At 41.5% G+C, this 13,401-nt stretch overlaps 1 protein-coding gene and 2 pseudogenes across 13 annotated transcripts in view; 1 reads left to right on the plus strand and 2 right to left on the minus strand.

Annotated features, from left to right (window-relative positions):
* Nucleotides 1-13,401, plus strand: part of KDM4C (lysine demethylase 4C) — a 586,257-nt gene that overhangs the window by 114,246 nt on the left and 458,610 nt on the right. For all 13 annotated transcript variants that reach the window (XR_012374773.1, XM_073880748.1, XM_025887837.2 and 10 more), the window contains one exon: nucleotides 13,271-13,385. Coding sequence is in view for 12 of the 13 variants with exons in the window: in XM_073880748.1 (XP_073736849.1) it covers nucleotides 13,271-13,385 (115 nt within the window). In the remaining variant the exon portion in view is untranslated. The remainder of the gene's footprint in view (nucleotides 1-13,270; nucleotides 13,386-13,401) is intronic.
* LOC112836220 (prolyl hydroxylase EGLN2 pseudogene) lies at nucleotides 823-2,039 on the minus strand (annotated as a pseudogene).
* Nucleotides 3,794-4,677, minus strand: LOC141370584 (small ribosomal subunit protein uS2 pseudogene; annotated as a pseudogene).

A 13,401-nucleotide genomic window follows, 5' to 3' on the forward strand; every position in this document is an offset into this window, starting at 1 on the left:
TTAACTGTTTCTGTTTTCTGTTCTTCAGGTGGTTGCTTGCTTACATTTAGTTTACCGCTAAGGAAATTATTTCTCATTTTATCATCTTGTTCATATCTATAAATGGTTTTTTCTGTCTTTTATTTTTGATTTTACACATGATTCATATTTGTTAGGCATATTTGTCATCTTTGTGTGACAGTGTTTAAGTCTTTTTTTTTTTCAGCTCTGAGGTAAACTTTTTTTTTTTTTTTTTACTTTTTTATTGAGGTAAACTTATTTGTTTCTTGGCTGATAGGACTCTTCATGCCCATGTTCCTCCCAGCACCTTTTATCCTGCCTATGCAGTGGCAGCGTAGTCCAAAAGGTGCCATGGCCATAGCAGTTGGGGAGTCACTTCACATTTCAGGCTGGAGGAGTGAGGGGCTTGGGGGTACTCCCTACCAACAAACCTTTACCAGCAAGAGACCGAGACATCCTAACCCCCAAGCCTGCATCCTGGCGGGAGATGTCAGTGGCTCTTTCCAGCTCTCCACATCTGAGAGGACCAGGACCAGACAGGGTAAACCACAGGCCCCCAGCTTCAGTGATGGTAGCTCCCAACCCTGGCGCCTGCCCAAGACATAGCCCCAGCTCCCATCACAGGGCAGGAGAGGTGTTTCCTCCTCCATGGTCCTCGATGTCAGACGGAGCCCTCCACACTGGTCAGGGCAGAGGCAAAGCGGGGAGCAGCAGCAGTGGCAGAAAAGGAGCAGGCACTGAGACTGATGGGTTGTTGGCCAGCAGCAAGGCTCTCCTGAAGTCAGGGCAGGCTGTCTGTCCTTGCAGCTCTGGGGCTGGCCACTACGTGGGTGTAGTTGGCTGTAACACAGGTACTTGGGCACTTTTCTTTCTGGATGCTAGCTGATAACTTGTCTTTGCCTGCTCTCTACTCCTTGGCATCAAAATACCAGATAGTGATGGCATACCTGGTGGCATAGGCTGGTTCCACCTCTTGGGGGTTCTGCTGATCAGACCAGAAAAAGAGCAGCCCATCAAAGAGTGGCTTGTTGTTGGTTACCACAGGCCAGCCCTCAGGGGAGATCTGCAGCAGACCGCCAAGCACCTTGATGTCCCAGTTGTGATTCAGGTTATAGATAGAGGTGATGCAGTGCCCATTGCTGTGGAGATTGTCCATATGCCTTATGTACCCTAACCTGTTGCCTGAGTAAGACACCACGATGGCCTTGGTGCGCCTGTTGATGACATAGCCACCCAGCACCCAGTGCAGTGGCAGATTACAGCATCACGTAGACCATGAGGATCCTAGTGCTTCAGCAGTTGGGCTCATGGCCTTCTACTGAGGCCGTCTGGCCCTGTAGATGCTGTGTGGTGGGATAGCCTGCTGGCTCACTAGCTGTCTGTCACGTCGGTGCCCACTCTGCTTCAGGGCCTCTACCTTGGCCAGCACGTGGCCACCCAGTGCCGTCCTCAGGAAGCTGTCCCTGACACGGATGCCATAGTATTGCATGCAGAGCACAATACGGTCTGGGGCCAGGCACTTGAGTGTAGCAGGTGGCACATCCTCCTTCAGCCACACACTAGCCTCACCATTGCCACTGCTGCAGCCCATGCTGCCCCCCGCCTTTGGCCTCTGCCTCCTGGTTCTCCTGCCTACCCCAAGGGCCGTTTGCTTGGGTGTAGAGGCTTCCCCACCATCCTCTGTTCATTTCCATTTGGGAACCTCAGGCGTGGCACCCTGGGACATCAGCTCCTAGCACCCCTTGGTGACTAGTGCTGCAACATCTTCACTCTGCAGCACCTGCAGCTCAGCACCATTCTGCCAGCCAAAGCCCTACCACAGGGTGCTGGTTGTGGTGGAAGTGGCTGTGGCCCTGGGGGTCCCACTCCCCACCGAGGTCTCACTAGGTGTTCCTGGTCTTTTGTGGGAGGGTAGCAGGGGACAGCGCAAGTAACTCTCCATCCTGATCCTGGCCCAGCCAGGATCCAAGTGCTGTGACATGGGATCTGGCAACTAAGGGAGCCTGACTTAGGGGCTGTGGCTGGCACAGGCTGTCCATGGCAGTAGCGTCTTCATCCCCTGGGCATGGAGGGTATGGCCCAGGCCCATGATGCCACCCTCCTCTGCCTCCTCCATTTGATGCAGCTGGGGCTGGGGCAGCTGTGCCTCGCATGGGGCAGGGTGAGGCAGGGCAGGCAGCAGAGGCTCTTCTCGCACGTTGGGTATGTTCACTGGTCCCCAAGTGCCCTGCTGCCCCTAGGGGCTTAGGAAAGGACCTGTCAGGGTGGTGAGCTTTTTCCTCTGCCCTCCACACCATCAGTTGTGCCAGCCACCAGTGCTGCACAGCACACCGTACCCCTGATGGTGTTTAAGTCTCAGATGATAAATTATATATTTAGAAGATGAGTAATTTGCAAAGGAAACCCTTGAACGACTTGAAGGGCCACCATTATTGTATTAGCATTATTGTAATTATACCTATTGCTGTGTAACAAATTAGCTCAAACCTTATAGTTTAAATCAACAAGCATTTATTTAATATCTCAGTTTCTGTAGGTCAGGAATTTGGGAGTGGCTTAGCTGGGTGGCTGTGGCTCAGGGCCTCTCATCTTGCAGTCAAGATATCAGGTGGGGCTGTTATCATCTGAAGCCTTGACTGTGACTGGAAGATCCTTTTCTAAGATTGTTCCCCTTACATGGCTGTTGGCTAGAGTCCTGAGTTCCTTGCCACATGGACTGCTTCTCATGTTGTGGCAGCTGGCTTTTTCAAGAGCAAGTGATCCAAGAGAGTAACCAAGATGGAAGCCACGGTATCTCTTCACGATCTGTTTCTTGACTGTCACTTCTGCCATATTCCATTTGTTACAAGCCAGTTGCAAAGTGCAGCCCATAGTCAGGGGGATGAGAATTAAGTTCCACTTCTTGAAGGGAGGAGTATTAAAGAATTTGTGTATATATTTAGAAACTATCACAGTTACTATTATAAATTACCTTTCTTTTTAAAGATTTATTTACTTATTTTAGAGAGAAAGCGAGCGCAAGTGCATGAGTCGGGGCAGGGGCAGAGGGAGAGGGAGAGAGAGGGGGAGAGAAGCAGACTCCCCACTGAACGCAGAGCCCGACATGGGGCTTGATTCCAGGACCCCAAATTCATGACCTGAGCCAAAACCAAGAGTCAGATGCTTGACTGACTGAGCCATCCAGGCACCCCTTTAAATTACCTTTTTAAAAAAAGTTTCTGAGGGGTGCCTGGGTGGCTCAGATGGTTAAGCGTCTGCCTTCGGCTCAGGTCATGATCCCAGGGTCTTGAGATCGAGTCCTGCATTGGGCTCCCTTCCAGGCAGGGAGCCTGCTTCTCTCTCTGCCTCTGCCTCTCTCTCTCTCTCTCTCTCTCTCTCTCTCTGACTCTTATGAATAAATAAATAAAACATTAAAAAAAAGTTTCTGATATGGTAGTTAAGGCCCAAGACCAAAACATTAATTTGAAAAAAAATTAAAACCCCAAATCAACCAACCAATCAGCTGATCAAAAAACTTCACCATCTAAATTTTCTGGGTAGGTATGTGTGAAATTGAGCTTTTTGGATGAATTTAGTTGATATCTTTTTAAAAATTTTAAGTTTATATTTGACATAGTCAGGACTTGATAGTGCTTAAAGAATCTTAATTCTGTATGTAAAGTTCCAGCTGTGGAGCATTGTGTCTATTCCAAAGGAATTGAAAGTTTTATATTTCTTTTTTTTTTTTTTTACTTTTACAAACTGTTTTCTGTCAAACTTATTTCCATTTTGTTTGCCTTTGTGGAAGAGCAGCTTAAGACCACTCAGTGGTTGTTCCATCCATTCAGTGTCCTGAACAGTGGGAGCTGCAGAACAGTCTTCAGTGGTCGGCTGGGCTCCAGTCTTCAGTAGAGGACTGCTGAATAGGCACAGAGGGCTCCTGCTCGCCTTAGACCAGTCTGCGACTTCAGGTTGAGTAGCAGTGAACACAGGAGCTGGAGCAGTCCATTCACTCTTAAATTCCTCCTGGGTCACAGCCTTTTCAGCAGCGGCTTGCTCTTCCTTTTCAATCTCTTCAGGATCTCCGTAGAAATAGAGATCAGGCATGACCTCCCGTGGGTGTTCACAGGAAATGGTGCCACACATATGCAGAACTTCCCAGGCCAGCACTCACCACATCACACCCACTGAGTGAGCTCCCTTATTGTTGCAAGAGATGGCAATGTCCACATAGTGCAGAGGAGAGTCTGTGTTACACAGAGCAGTGGTAGGCAGGTTAACATAAGACCCCTCTGTAAGAGGCTGGTGATCAGCCCTGGAATCAGTAACCGCCAGAAGTCTCGGCTCTCAGAAGGCTGCCTGGATCTGGTTAGTGAAGGTTCCAGGAGTGAAGTGGCCAGCAATAGGAGTAGCTCCAGGAGCAGTAGCAAATTTCAGCACAGCTCGCTGGCCACTGTTCCTGGACGATGTGACACTGACATCAGCTGGGTTTTCAGTGGCAACAGTGGCACAAGCTGCCAGCAGAAGTTTCTCCCACGTTCTCTTCAGATTTATGATGTAGATACCATCACTTTTCTTTTTGTAGATGTACTGTTCCATTTGGAAGTCAAGGTTAGTGCCACCTAAGTGGGTTCCTGCTGCAAGGAATCTGAGGACATTCTCCTCCTTCATTTGCAGGACATCAAGGGCTCTGCACATTGGGAAAGTTTCCTTTTAATTTACGAAAGGAATGCAAAACAACGCCATATGGACCCTTCCCTGGGTAGCACAGAAAAGGCTTTTTTTTTTATTATTAACATATAATATATTATTTGTTTCAGGGGTACAGGTCTGTGATTCATCAGTCTTACACAATACACAGTGCTCCCCACAACACATACCCTCCCCAGTGTCCATCACTGAACCACCCCATCCCTCTCACCCCCCTCCACTCCAGCAACCCTCAGTTTGTTTCCTGAGAGTCTCTTATGGTTTGTCTCCCTCTCTGCTTTTGTCTTGTTTCATTTTTCCCTACCTTTTCCTATGATCCTTTGCCTTGTTTCTCAAATTCCACATATCTATTAGTGAGATCATATGATGATTGTCTTTCTCCGATTGACTTATTTTGCTTATCCTCTAGTTCTAACCACATCATTGTAAATGGCAAGATTTCATGATGGCTGTGTAATATTCCATTGTATAAATATACTACATCTTCCTTATCCATTTAACTGTTGATGGACATCTGGGCTCTTTCCATAGTTTGGCTATTATGGACATTGCTGCTATAGACATTGGGGTGCACGTGCCCCTTCAGATTACTGCATTTGTATCTTTGGGGTAAATACCCAATAGTGAAATTGCTGGGTCATAGGGTAGCTCTATTTTCAACTTTTTGAGGAACCTCCATCCTGTTTTCCAGAGTGGCTGCACCAGCTTGCATTCCCACCAACAGTGTAGGAGGGTTCCCCTTTCTCCGCATCCTTGCCAACATCTGTCATTTCCTGACTTGTTAATTTTAGCCCTTCTGACTGGTGTGAGGTAGTATTTTGTTGAGGTTTTGATTTGGATTTCCCTAATGCCGAGCGATGTTGAGCACTTTTTCATGTGTCTGTTGGCCATTTGGATGTCTTCTTTGAAGAAATTCTGTTCATGTCTTCTGCCCATTTCTTGACTGGATTATTTGTTCCTTGGGTGTTAAGTTCGATAAGTTCTTTATAGATTTTGGATACTAGCCCTTTATCTGATATGTCATTTGCAAATATCTTCTCCCATTCTCTCCGGTGGTCTTTTGGTTTTGTTGACTGTTTCCTTTGCTGTGCAAAAGCTTTTTATCTTGATGAAGTCCCAATAGTTCACTTTTGCCCTTGCTTCCCTTGCCTTTGGCGATGTGTCTAGGAAGAAGTTGCTGTGGGTGAGGTCGAAGAGGTTACTGCCTGTGTTCTCCTCTAAGATTTTGATGGATTTCCGTCTCACATTGAGGTCTTTCATCCATTTTGAGTCTATTTTTGTGTATGGTGTAAGGAAATGGTCCAGTTTCATTCTGCTGCATGTGGCTGTCCAATTTTCCCAGCGCCATTTGTTGAAGAGACTGTCTTTTTTCCACTGGACATTCTTTCCTGCTTTGTCAAAGATTAGTTGACCATAGAATTGAGGGTCCATTTCTGAGTTCTCTGTTCCATTGATCTATGTGTCTCTTTTGTGTCTTGATGATTACAGCTTTGTAAAAGAGCTTGAAGTCTGGAATTGTGATGCCACCAGCTTTGCTTTTCTTTTTCAATATTCCTCTGGCTATTCGGGGTCTCTTCTGGTTCCATACAAATTTTAGGATTATTTGTTCCATTTCTGTGAAAAAAGTTGATGGTATTTTGATAGGGATTGCATTTAATGTGTAGATTGCTCTAGATATCATAGACATTTTCACAATATTTGTTCTTCCAGTCCATAAGCATGGAACGTTTTTCCATTTCTTTGTGTCTTCCTCAGTTTCTTTTAGGAGTATTCTATAATTTTCTGAGTACAGATTTTTTGCCTCTTTGGTTAGATTTATTCCTAGGTTCTTATGGTTTTGGGTGCAATTGTAAATGGGATTGACTCCTTACTTTCTCTTTCTTCTGTCTTGTTGTTGGTATATAGAAATGCCACTGATTTCTGTGCATTGATTTTATATCCTGCCACTTTACTGAATTCCTATATGAGTTCTAGCAGTTTTTGGGGTGGAGTCTTTTGGGTTTTCCACATAAAGTATCATATCATCTGCAAGGAGTGAGAATTGCACTTCTTTGCCGATTTGGATGCCTTTTATTTCTTTTTGTTGTCTGATTGCTGAGGCTAGGACTTCTAGTACTGTGTTGAACAGCAGTGGTGATAGTGGACATCCTTGCTGTGTTCCTGACCTTAGGGGAAAAGCTCTCAGTTTTTCCCCATTAAGAATATTTCCTGTGGGTTTTTCATAGATGGCTTTTATGATATTGAGGTGTATACCCTCTGTCCCTACACTGTGAAGAATTTTAGTCATGAACGGATGCTGTACTTTTTCAAGTGCTTTTTCTGCGCTATTGAGATGATCATATGATTCTTGTCCTTTCTTTTATTAGTGTTGTGTATCACATTGATTGATTTGCGGGTGTTGAAACAACCTTGCAGCACAGGAATAAATCCCACTTGGTCGTGATAAATAATCCTTTTAATGTACTGTTGGATCTTACTGGCTAGTATTTTGGTGGGAATTTTTGCATCCATGTTCATCAAGGATATTGGTCTGTAGTTCTCCTTTTTGATGGGATCTTTGTCTGGTTTTGGGATCAAAGTAATGCTGGCCTCATAGAATGAGTGGAGGTTTTCCTTCCATTTCTATTTTTTGGAACAGTTTCAGAAGAATAGGTATTAATTCCTCTTTAAATATTTGGTAGAAGTCTCCTGCAAAGCCATCTGGCCCTGGGGTCTTGTTTGTTGGGAGATTTTTGATGACTGCTTCAATTTCCTTCCTGGTTATGGGCCTGTTCATGTTTTCTATTTCTTCCTAGTTCAGTTTTGGTAGTTTACAAGTCTCTAGGAATACATCCATTTCTTCCAGATTGTCTAATTTGCTGGCATATAGTTGCTCATAATATGTTCTTATAATTGTTTGTATTTCTTTGGTGTTGGTTGTGATCTCTCCTCTTTCATTCATGATTTTATTTATTTGGATCCTTTCTCTTTTCTTTTTGGTATATCTGGCCAGGGGTTTATCAATCTTGTTAATTCAGAGAACCAGCTCCTAGTTTCATTGATCTGTTCTACTGTTCTTTTGGCTTCTATTTCATTGCTTTCTGCTCTGATCTTTATTATTTCTCTTCTCCTGCTGGGTTTAGGCTTTATTTGCTGTTCTTTCTCTAGCTCCTTTAGGTGTAGGGTTAGGTTGTGTATTTGAGACCTTTCTTGTTTGTTGAGAAAGGCTTGTATTGCTATATACTTCCCACTTAGGACTGCCTTTGCTGCATCCCAAAGATTTTGAACAGTTGTTGCATCCCAAAGTTTTAAAGAAAGAAAAAGTTATATATATACAAAAATACGGTTAAATACAAGGAAGAGGTGGCATACAACTCTAAAAATAGAAATTAAAAAAAAGATTTTGAAAAAGTAATTGATAAGTTGTTTGAAAAAAGAAAGAAGAAAAAAAAGAGAGAATGTGATTAGGCAGGTGAATAGAATAGAGCCATACACTAGATTTAGGGCATGTTTTGGTCCTTTAGAAGAAACTGCATCCCATAATTTTGAAGAAAAACTTGTATATATATATATGTATATATATGTGTATATATATATATATGTATATATACGCACTCAAAAAATAAGGTTAAATACAATGAAGGGATGGAATATGACTATAATAATGAAAATTAAAAAGGATTTTAAAAAGGATTTGATATGAAGTTGGTTGAAATAAGAAAGGAGAAAAATTAAAAAAAAAATAAAGAAAATTAAAAAAATTGCAGTTGAAAAACTAAAGAATCATGGGGAAAAAGCCATGAATTCTATGTGCTGTATTCTCCTAGTGCTGGAGTTTTGCAGTTCTCATTGTTCCGTAAACGAGGGACCTGTTGCATTGATTCTCGAATGTCTTTGCGCCAGGTGGAATTGCACTATCCTTGCTAGGGGCCAGGCTAAGAAGTCTGCTTTGGTTTGCTGTCTGTAGCTTTTGTTCCCTGAGGCTTTCTGCACAGCTTTAGAATATGAGAATGAAAATGGCAGCCTCCCAGTCTCTGGCCCTAGAGGGGCAGAGAGCTTGGGGCCCTATTTCTCAGTGAGTGCTCAGAGAAAAGCAGTCAGTCATTCCTGTCCTGTGGTCTCTGTCTGCACTCTTTGCTCACCTAGCCTGTGTCCGAGCATTTATATCTTTGGCACAGGGCCTCATTTGGAGTCTCCAAACCCAGCAGATTCCTGCAGCACACTCCAGTGCCACTCCTCCCCGGGGAGGAAGGGGAGTCTCCCCGGTTTTGCCACTTGTTGGGCCCCAGGGCCTGACTATGCTGAAGATCATACTTTATGGCAACCCTGAGCTGAGAGCCCACTCCTTGGTTCTCTCTTTGCAGCTGGCTTCCCTGCTCCGATACCTGGGAGCTGTGTTGTACTCAGGCACCCCCAGTTTTCCTGTGACCCTGAGGGTCCTGAGACCCACTGTCCCAGGAAGGGTTCCACCCCCGGTTAGCCACCAGAGTGACGTCCCTCACCGGAGTGGACTTCTACAAGTTCCAGTTTTGTGCTCCGCTGCTCTATCACTTGCCAGTAGCCGGCTGAGGGAGGCTCCCTCCCCGCTGCTGTCTATCTTCCCTTATATTGCCTCAGATTTTCTTCTCCGCACATCCTACCTTGCAGAAAGTGGTCGCTTTTCTGTTCATAGAATTGCTGCTATTCTTTTCTTTTGTCTCCAGTTGAGTTCATAGGTGTTCAGAATGGTTTGGGAGCTATCTAGCTGAATTCCTCAGACCAGACGAAATTTAGGTCTCCTACTCCTCTGCCATCTTGGACTCACCCCAGAAGTTTTATATTTCATGTGAGTCCCTTGTTTTGAATTTTTGATAGGCATTAGTAAAGCCTCATTGTTTTAGATCTCATTTATTGAGAACGTGAAACTTTTATCATAGGCTGGACTGGTTTGCATTCAAACACTTTAAGAACTCTTTTAGCCACTTATTAGTGTAATGCTAGTGAAACAAGATTGTGGAAGCACATTTACCCAACTTTTTTTTTCTTTATAAATTTTTCTGCTTTTTTTTTTCAGCTTTTATTTATTTTTCGAAAGCATACATATATATACGCACATACATACATATGATGGAATATTACTCAGCCATGAAAAAAGTCTTGTCATTCACAATGATGTGGATGGAGCTAGAGTGTATTATGCTAGGTGAAATAAGTTGGTCAGAGAAAGACAAATACCATATGATTTCACTCTTATGTAGAATTTAGGAAACAAAACAGATGAACATATGGGAAGGGGAAAAAAAAGAGGGAAGCAAACCATAAGAGACTCCTTATGATAGAGAACAAACTGAGGGGGTTGATGGAGGGAGATGGGTGGGGGATGGGCTAGATGGGTGATGGGTGTTAAGGAGAGCATTTGTTATGATGAGTACTGGGTGTTGTATGTAAGTGTTGAATCACTGAATTCTACTTCTGAACCCAATATTACTCTATATGTAGACTGACTAGAATTTAAATAAAAATTTGGAGAGAAAAAAATAAAATGAAGATTCCTAGGAAAAAAATACCTTTGAAAATTCTTTTTATATTTCCTCTGCCAATTCCATGTGGGAAATTTATTTTGAATGTCCGTGAACTGGGTTTCTAAGCCTCAATCCAAGGCTCTTGCTTGTTCACTTACAGCTGTACTCGGGTCAAATAGTGTTCATAATGGTTATAGGATGGTCCTGAGATGGAGTTAATTTTCATGGGAGGCAGGAGGCATTCTCCTGTTTTTTTTTTGCTCATCTGTTTTCCTTCATTCAGTATATGCCCTTGCATAGGTGCACAGTGCATAATATAACTTGGTGTAAACACTAGACAGGATAACATGTTCATTTGGTTAATAACAACTTAGTTCAAAGAAAATCTAGAGACCTCCAATATAGTTCTACTATAAAACTTTAAATATTCTCTTGTATCACTTACATTACTGATCTATACTTTCTTCTAGGCATGGAGCTATGTGCTTTACATAATTATGTAATGGAGTTCTCACAGTAATCCAACTGTTATTATCCCTGTTTTATAGAGGAATAACTGAGGTCCAGAGAAATTCAGTCCCTTGCCCAGGATTACATAGGTTATACATGGCAAAGCCTGGATTCAAAGCTCTAGGCAGGCTGGTCCTGGAGACTCATCTCTTAACAATTGTAATACAGTGAATAAAAGGTTCTGGGAAAAAGGAATGGTTGGATTGCTTTTGAGCAAATTGATACTGGATTTGTGGGACAGCTGTGATTTTTTTTTTTTTTTAAGATTTTATTTATTTGACAGAGAGAAACACAATGAGAGAGGGAACACAATCAGGGGGAGTGGGAGAGGGAGAAGCAGGCCTCCCGCTGAGCAGGGATCCGGATGCAGGGCTGGATCCCAGGACCCTGGGATCATGACCTGAGCCGAAGGCAGATGCTTAACGACTGAGCTACCCAGGCACCCTGGGACAGCTGTGACTGACAATCTATTAGGGATGGAATCTGTAGCCAGGTTTCATTAGAATTGGGCACGAACCGAGTGAACTGGTCACTTTTTTTTTTTTCAAGTTTAGAATCATTATTCATTCAGTCAACAAATAATATATTCACAGATTTTAGAATTTAACCTCAGTAGCCAATACTGAACCATATGTTTCTTTTTTAGAGTTATAGGTAGTTAAAACTGATCATGATTCAGTAGTATATAGTGATAGATTCTTTGGGTCTCATATAGTGAAACACAGGTTAGGACTTTAGTATTCAAAAATACAACAAATTTCTCTGTAAGGCATAATAAACAGTATGTCTGTTACCTTTATCACTAGAGTATGACCTCTGGTTAGCTTGCCTAGAATTCTTATTACTGTTGGAAACTACTAATCGAAGTGGTGGAATACAGTGGAGTTAATGATGCTTTCATGCCCATCCTTTTTATTTTTGGCTGGTCCTGTTGAGATTTTTTTTTTAACTCTTTTTATTTATTTATTTATTTTTATTATTTTTTTATTATGTTAATCACCATACATTACATCATTAGTTTTTGATGTAGTGTTCCATTATTCCTTGTTTGCGTATAACACCCAGTGCTCCATGCAGTACGTGCCCTCTTTAATACCCATCACCAGGCTAACCCATCCCACTACCCTCCACCCCTCTAGAACCCTCAGTTTGTTTCTCAGTGTCCATAGTCTCTCATGGTTCATCTCCCCCTCCAATTCCCCCCCTTTCATTCTTCCCTTCCTGCTATCTTCTTTTTTTTTTTTTTAACATATAATGTATTATTTGTTTCAGAGGTACAGGTCTGTGATTCAACAGTCTTACACAATTCACAGCACTGTTGAGATTCTAATATTTTGGGTAAATTAGGAAATTATACTATATTTCAAATACAGTTGTTAATTTGTTTGGTGTTCTTGCTTACTGCTTGGGTAACTAGTTTGGGGTCTCAGTATAGTGGGTATTGATTTTGATTGTTCTACAGTTATTAAATCTATAATAAAATGTCAGTGGGCTTTATGGGGATTGCTGCTGCTACTAAACACTTTTTTTACTGCTAAAAAACCTGTTTCATTACTTTCTTGTTTTGATTTCTTTTTTCATGTAGAAATACTGTTTTTTTGTGTGTGTGTATTAATATAAAATTATTTGTTCACAGTCCAAATAATACAGAGAAGTCTGTGCTTTTCTATAATTCCAATGTGAAAGATAACCATTAATATTAATAATATGGTATATATTTCTTTTTGGCCTTTTGAGTACAGTTATAGATATTTTTTACATAAATATTATCATAGCATATTCACCATTCTGTAACCTACTTAGTTCATTGTGGAAAGATATTAATATCAATACATAGATTACCTTATTTTGTATTCTGTATTTTATTTAACTTAGCCCTTGTTGTTGGATGACATTAGTTTGAGTTTTCAGTTAATACTGGAGCAACATCCCAGGTCATGTATCATTGTATATGCCTCTGCATTGTTAGAATGAATTTCCAGAGTTGGATTTTAGGGTTGAAGATACACATTTTTTAAAGGTTTTGATATGTGTAAAAAATTATGCTCTGGAAAGTTTGTATTACTTTATACTTTCACTCCAGCTATGTGAGAGAGGTCTCATTCTTTCCTACCATTAATATATTAAGCATTTGCCAATCTAATGGTTGCAAAGTATCTTATTTTGGTTTTGCTTTCTGGGACTTTTAGTGAAATTATTTTTTGTCAATTTTTCTATAGATGTTTTATCTTTTTCATGTAAGTCTGTAAATTTACTAGTATAGAATAATTGGTTAAAGATTTTAGAAAATAATTTGAAAGATAAAATAATGAGTTTTTAACTCTTCTGCTTCTATATTTGATACTTTCATGAGAGTATTTTCCTTAGTAAAACATATGAAGTTATTATTTAGAGTTATTTAGGAATATTCAGAATATCCAGAGATCCATGGTAAATACATTTGTATATTTACTTGTTAGATTTGACAACATGAGTTGCTGCATTGTTTTCATTTTGATAAAATTTTGTTTAGAAAGTAATTTAAGTGATATGGGTGGGGAAAATCTTGTATCATCGTATTGGTTTGTACTCTTTTCATTTACCTTTTGCAGATACTGTACTCCAAGATACTTGGATTATGAAGATTTGGAGCGCAAGTACTGGAAGAACTTAACTTTTGTGGCACCTATTTATGGCGCAGACATTAATGGGAGCATATATGATGAGGTATATTTATACTGTA

The sequence above is a fragment of the Callorhinus ursinus genome, unplaced genomic scaffold, assembly GCF_003265705.2.
Source record: "Callorhinus ursinus isolate GAN/ISIS: 27379988/994484 unplaced genomic scaffold, GSC_fseal_2.0 scaffold39, whole genome shotgun sequence".
Taxonomy (NCBI): Eukaryota; Metazoa; Chordata; class Mammalia; order Carnivora; family Otariidae; genus Callorhinus; species Callorhinus ursinus.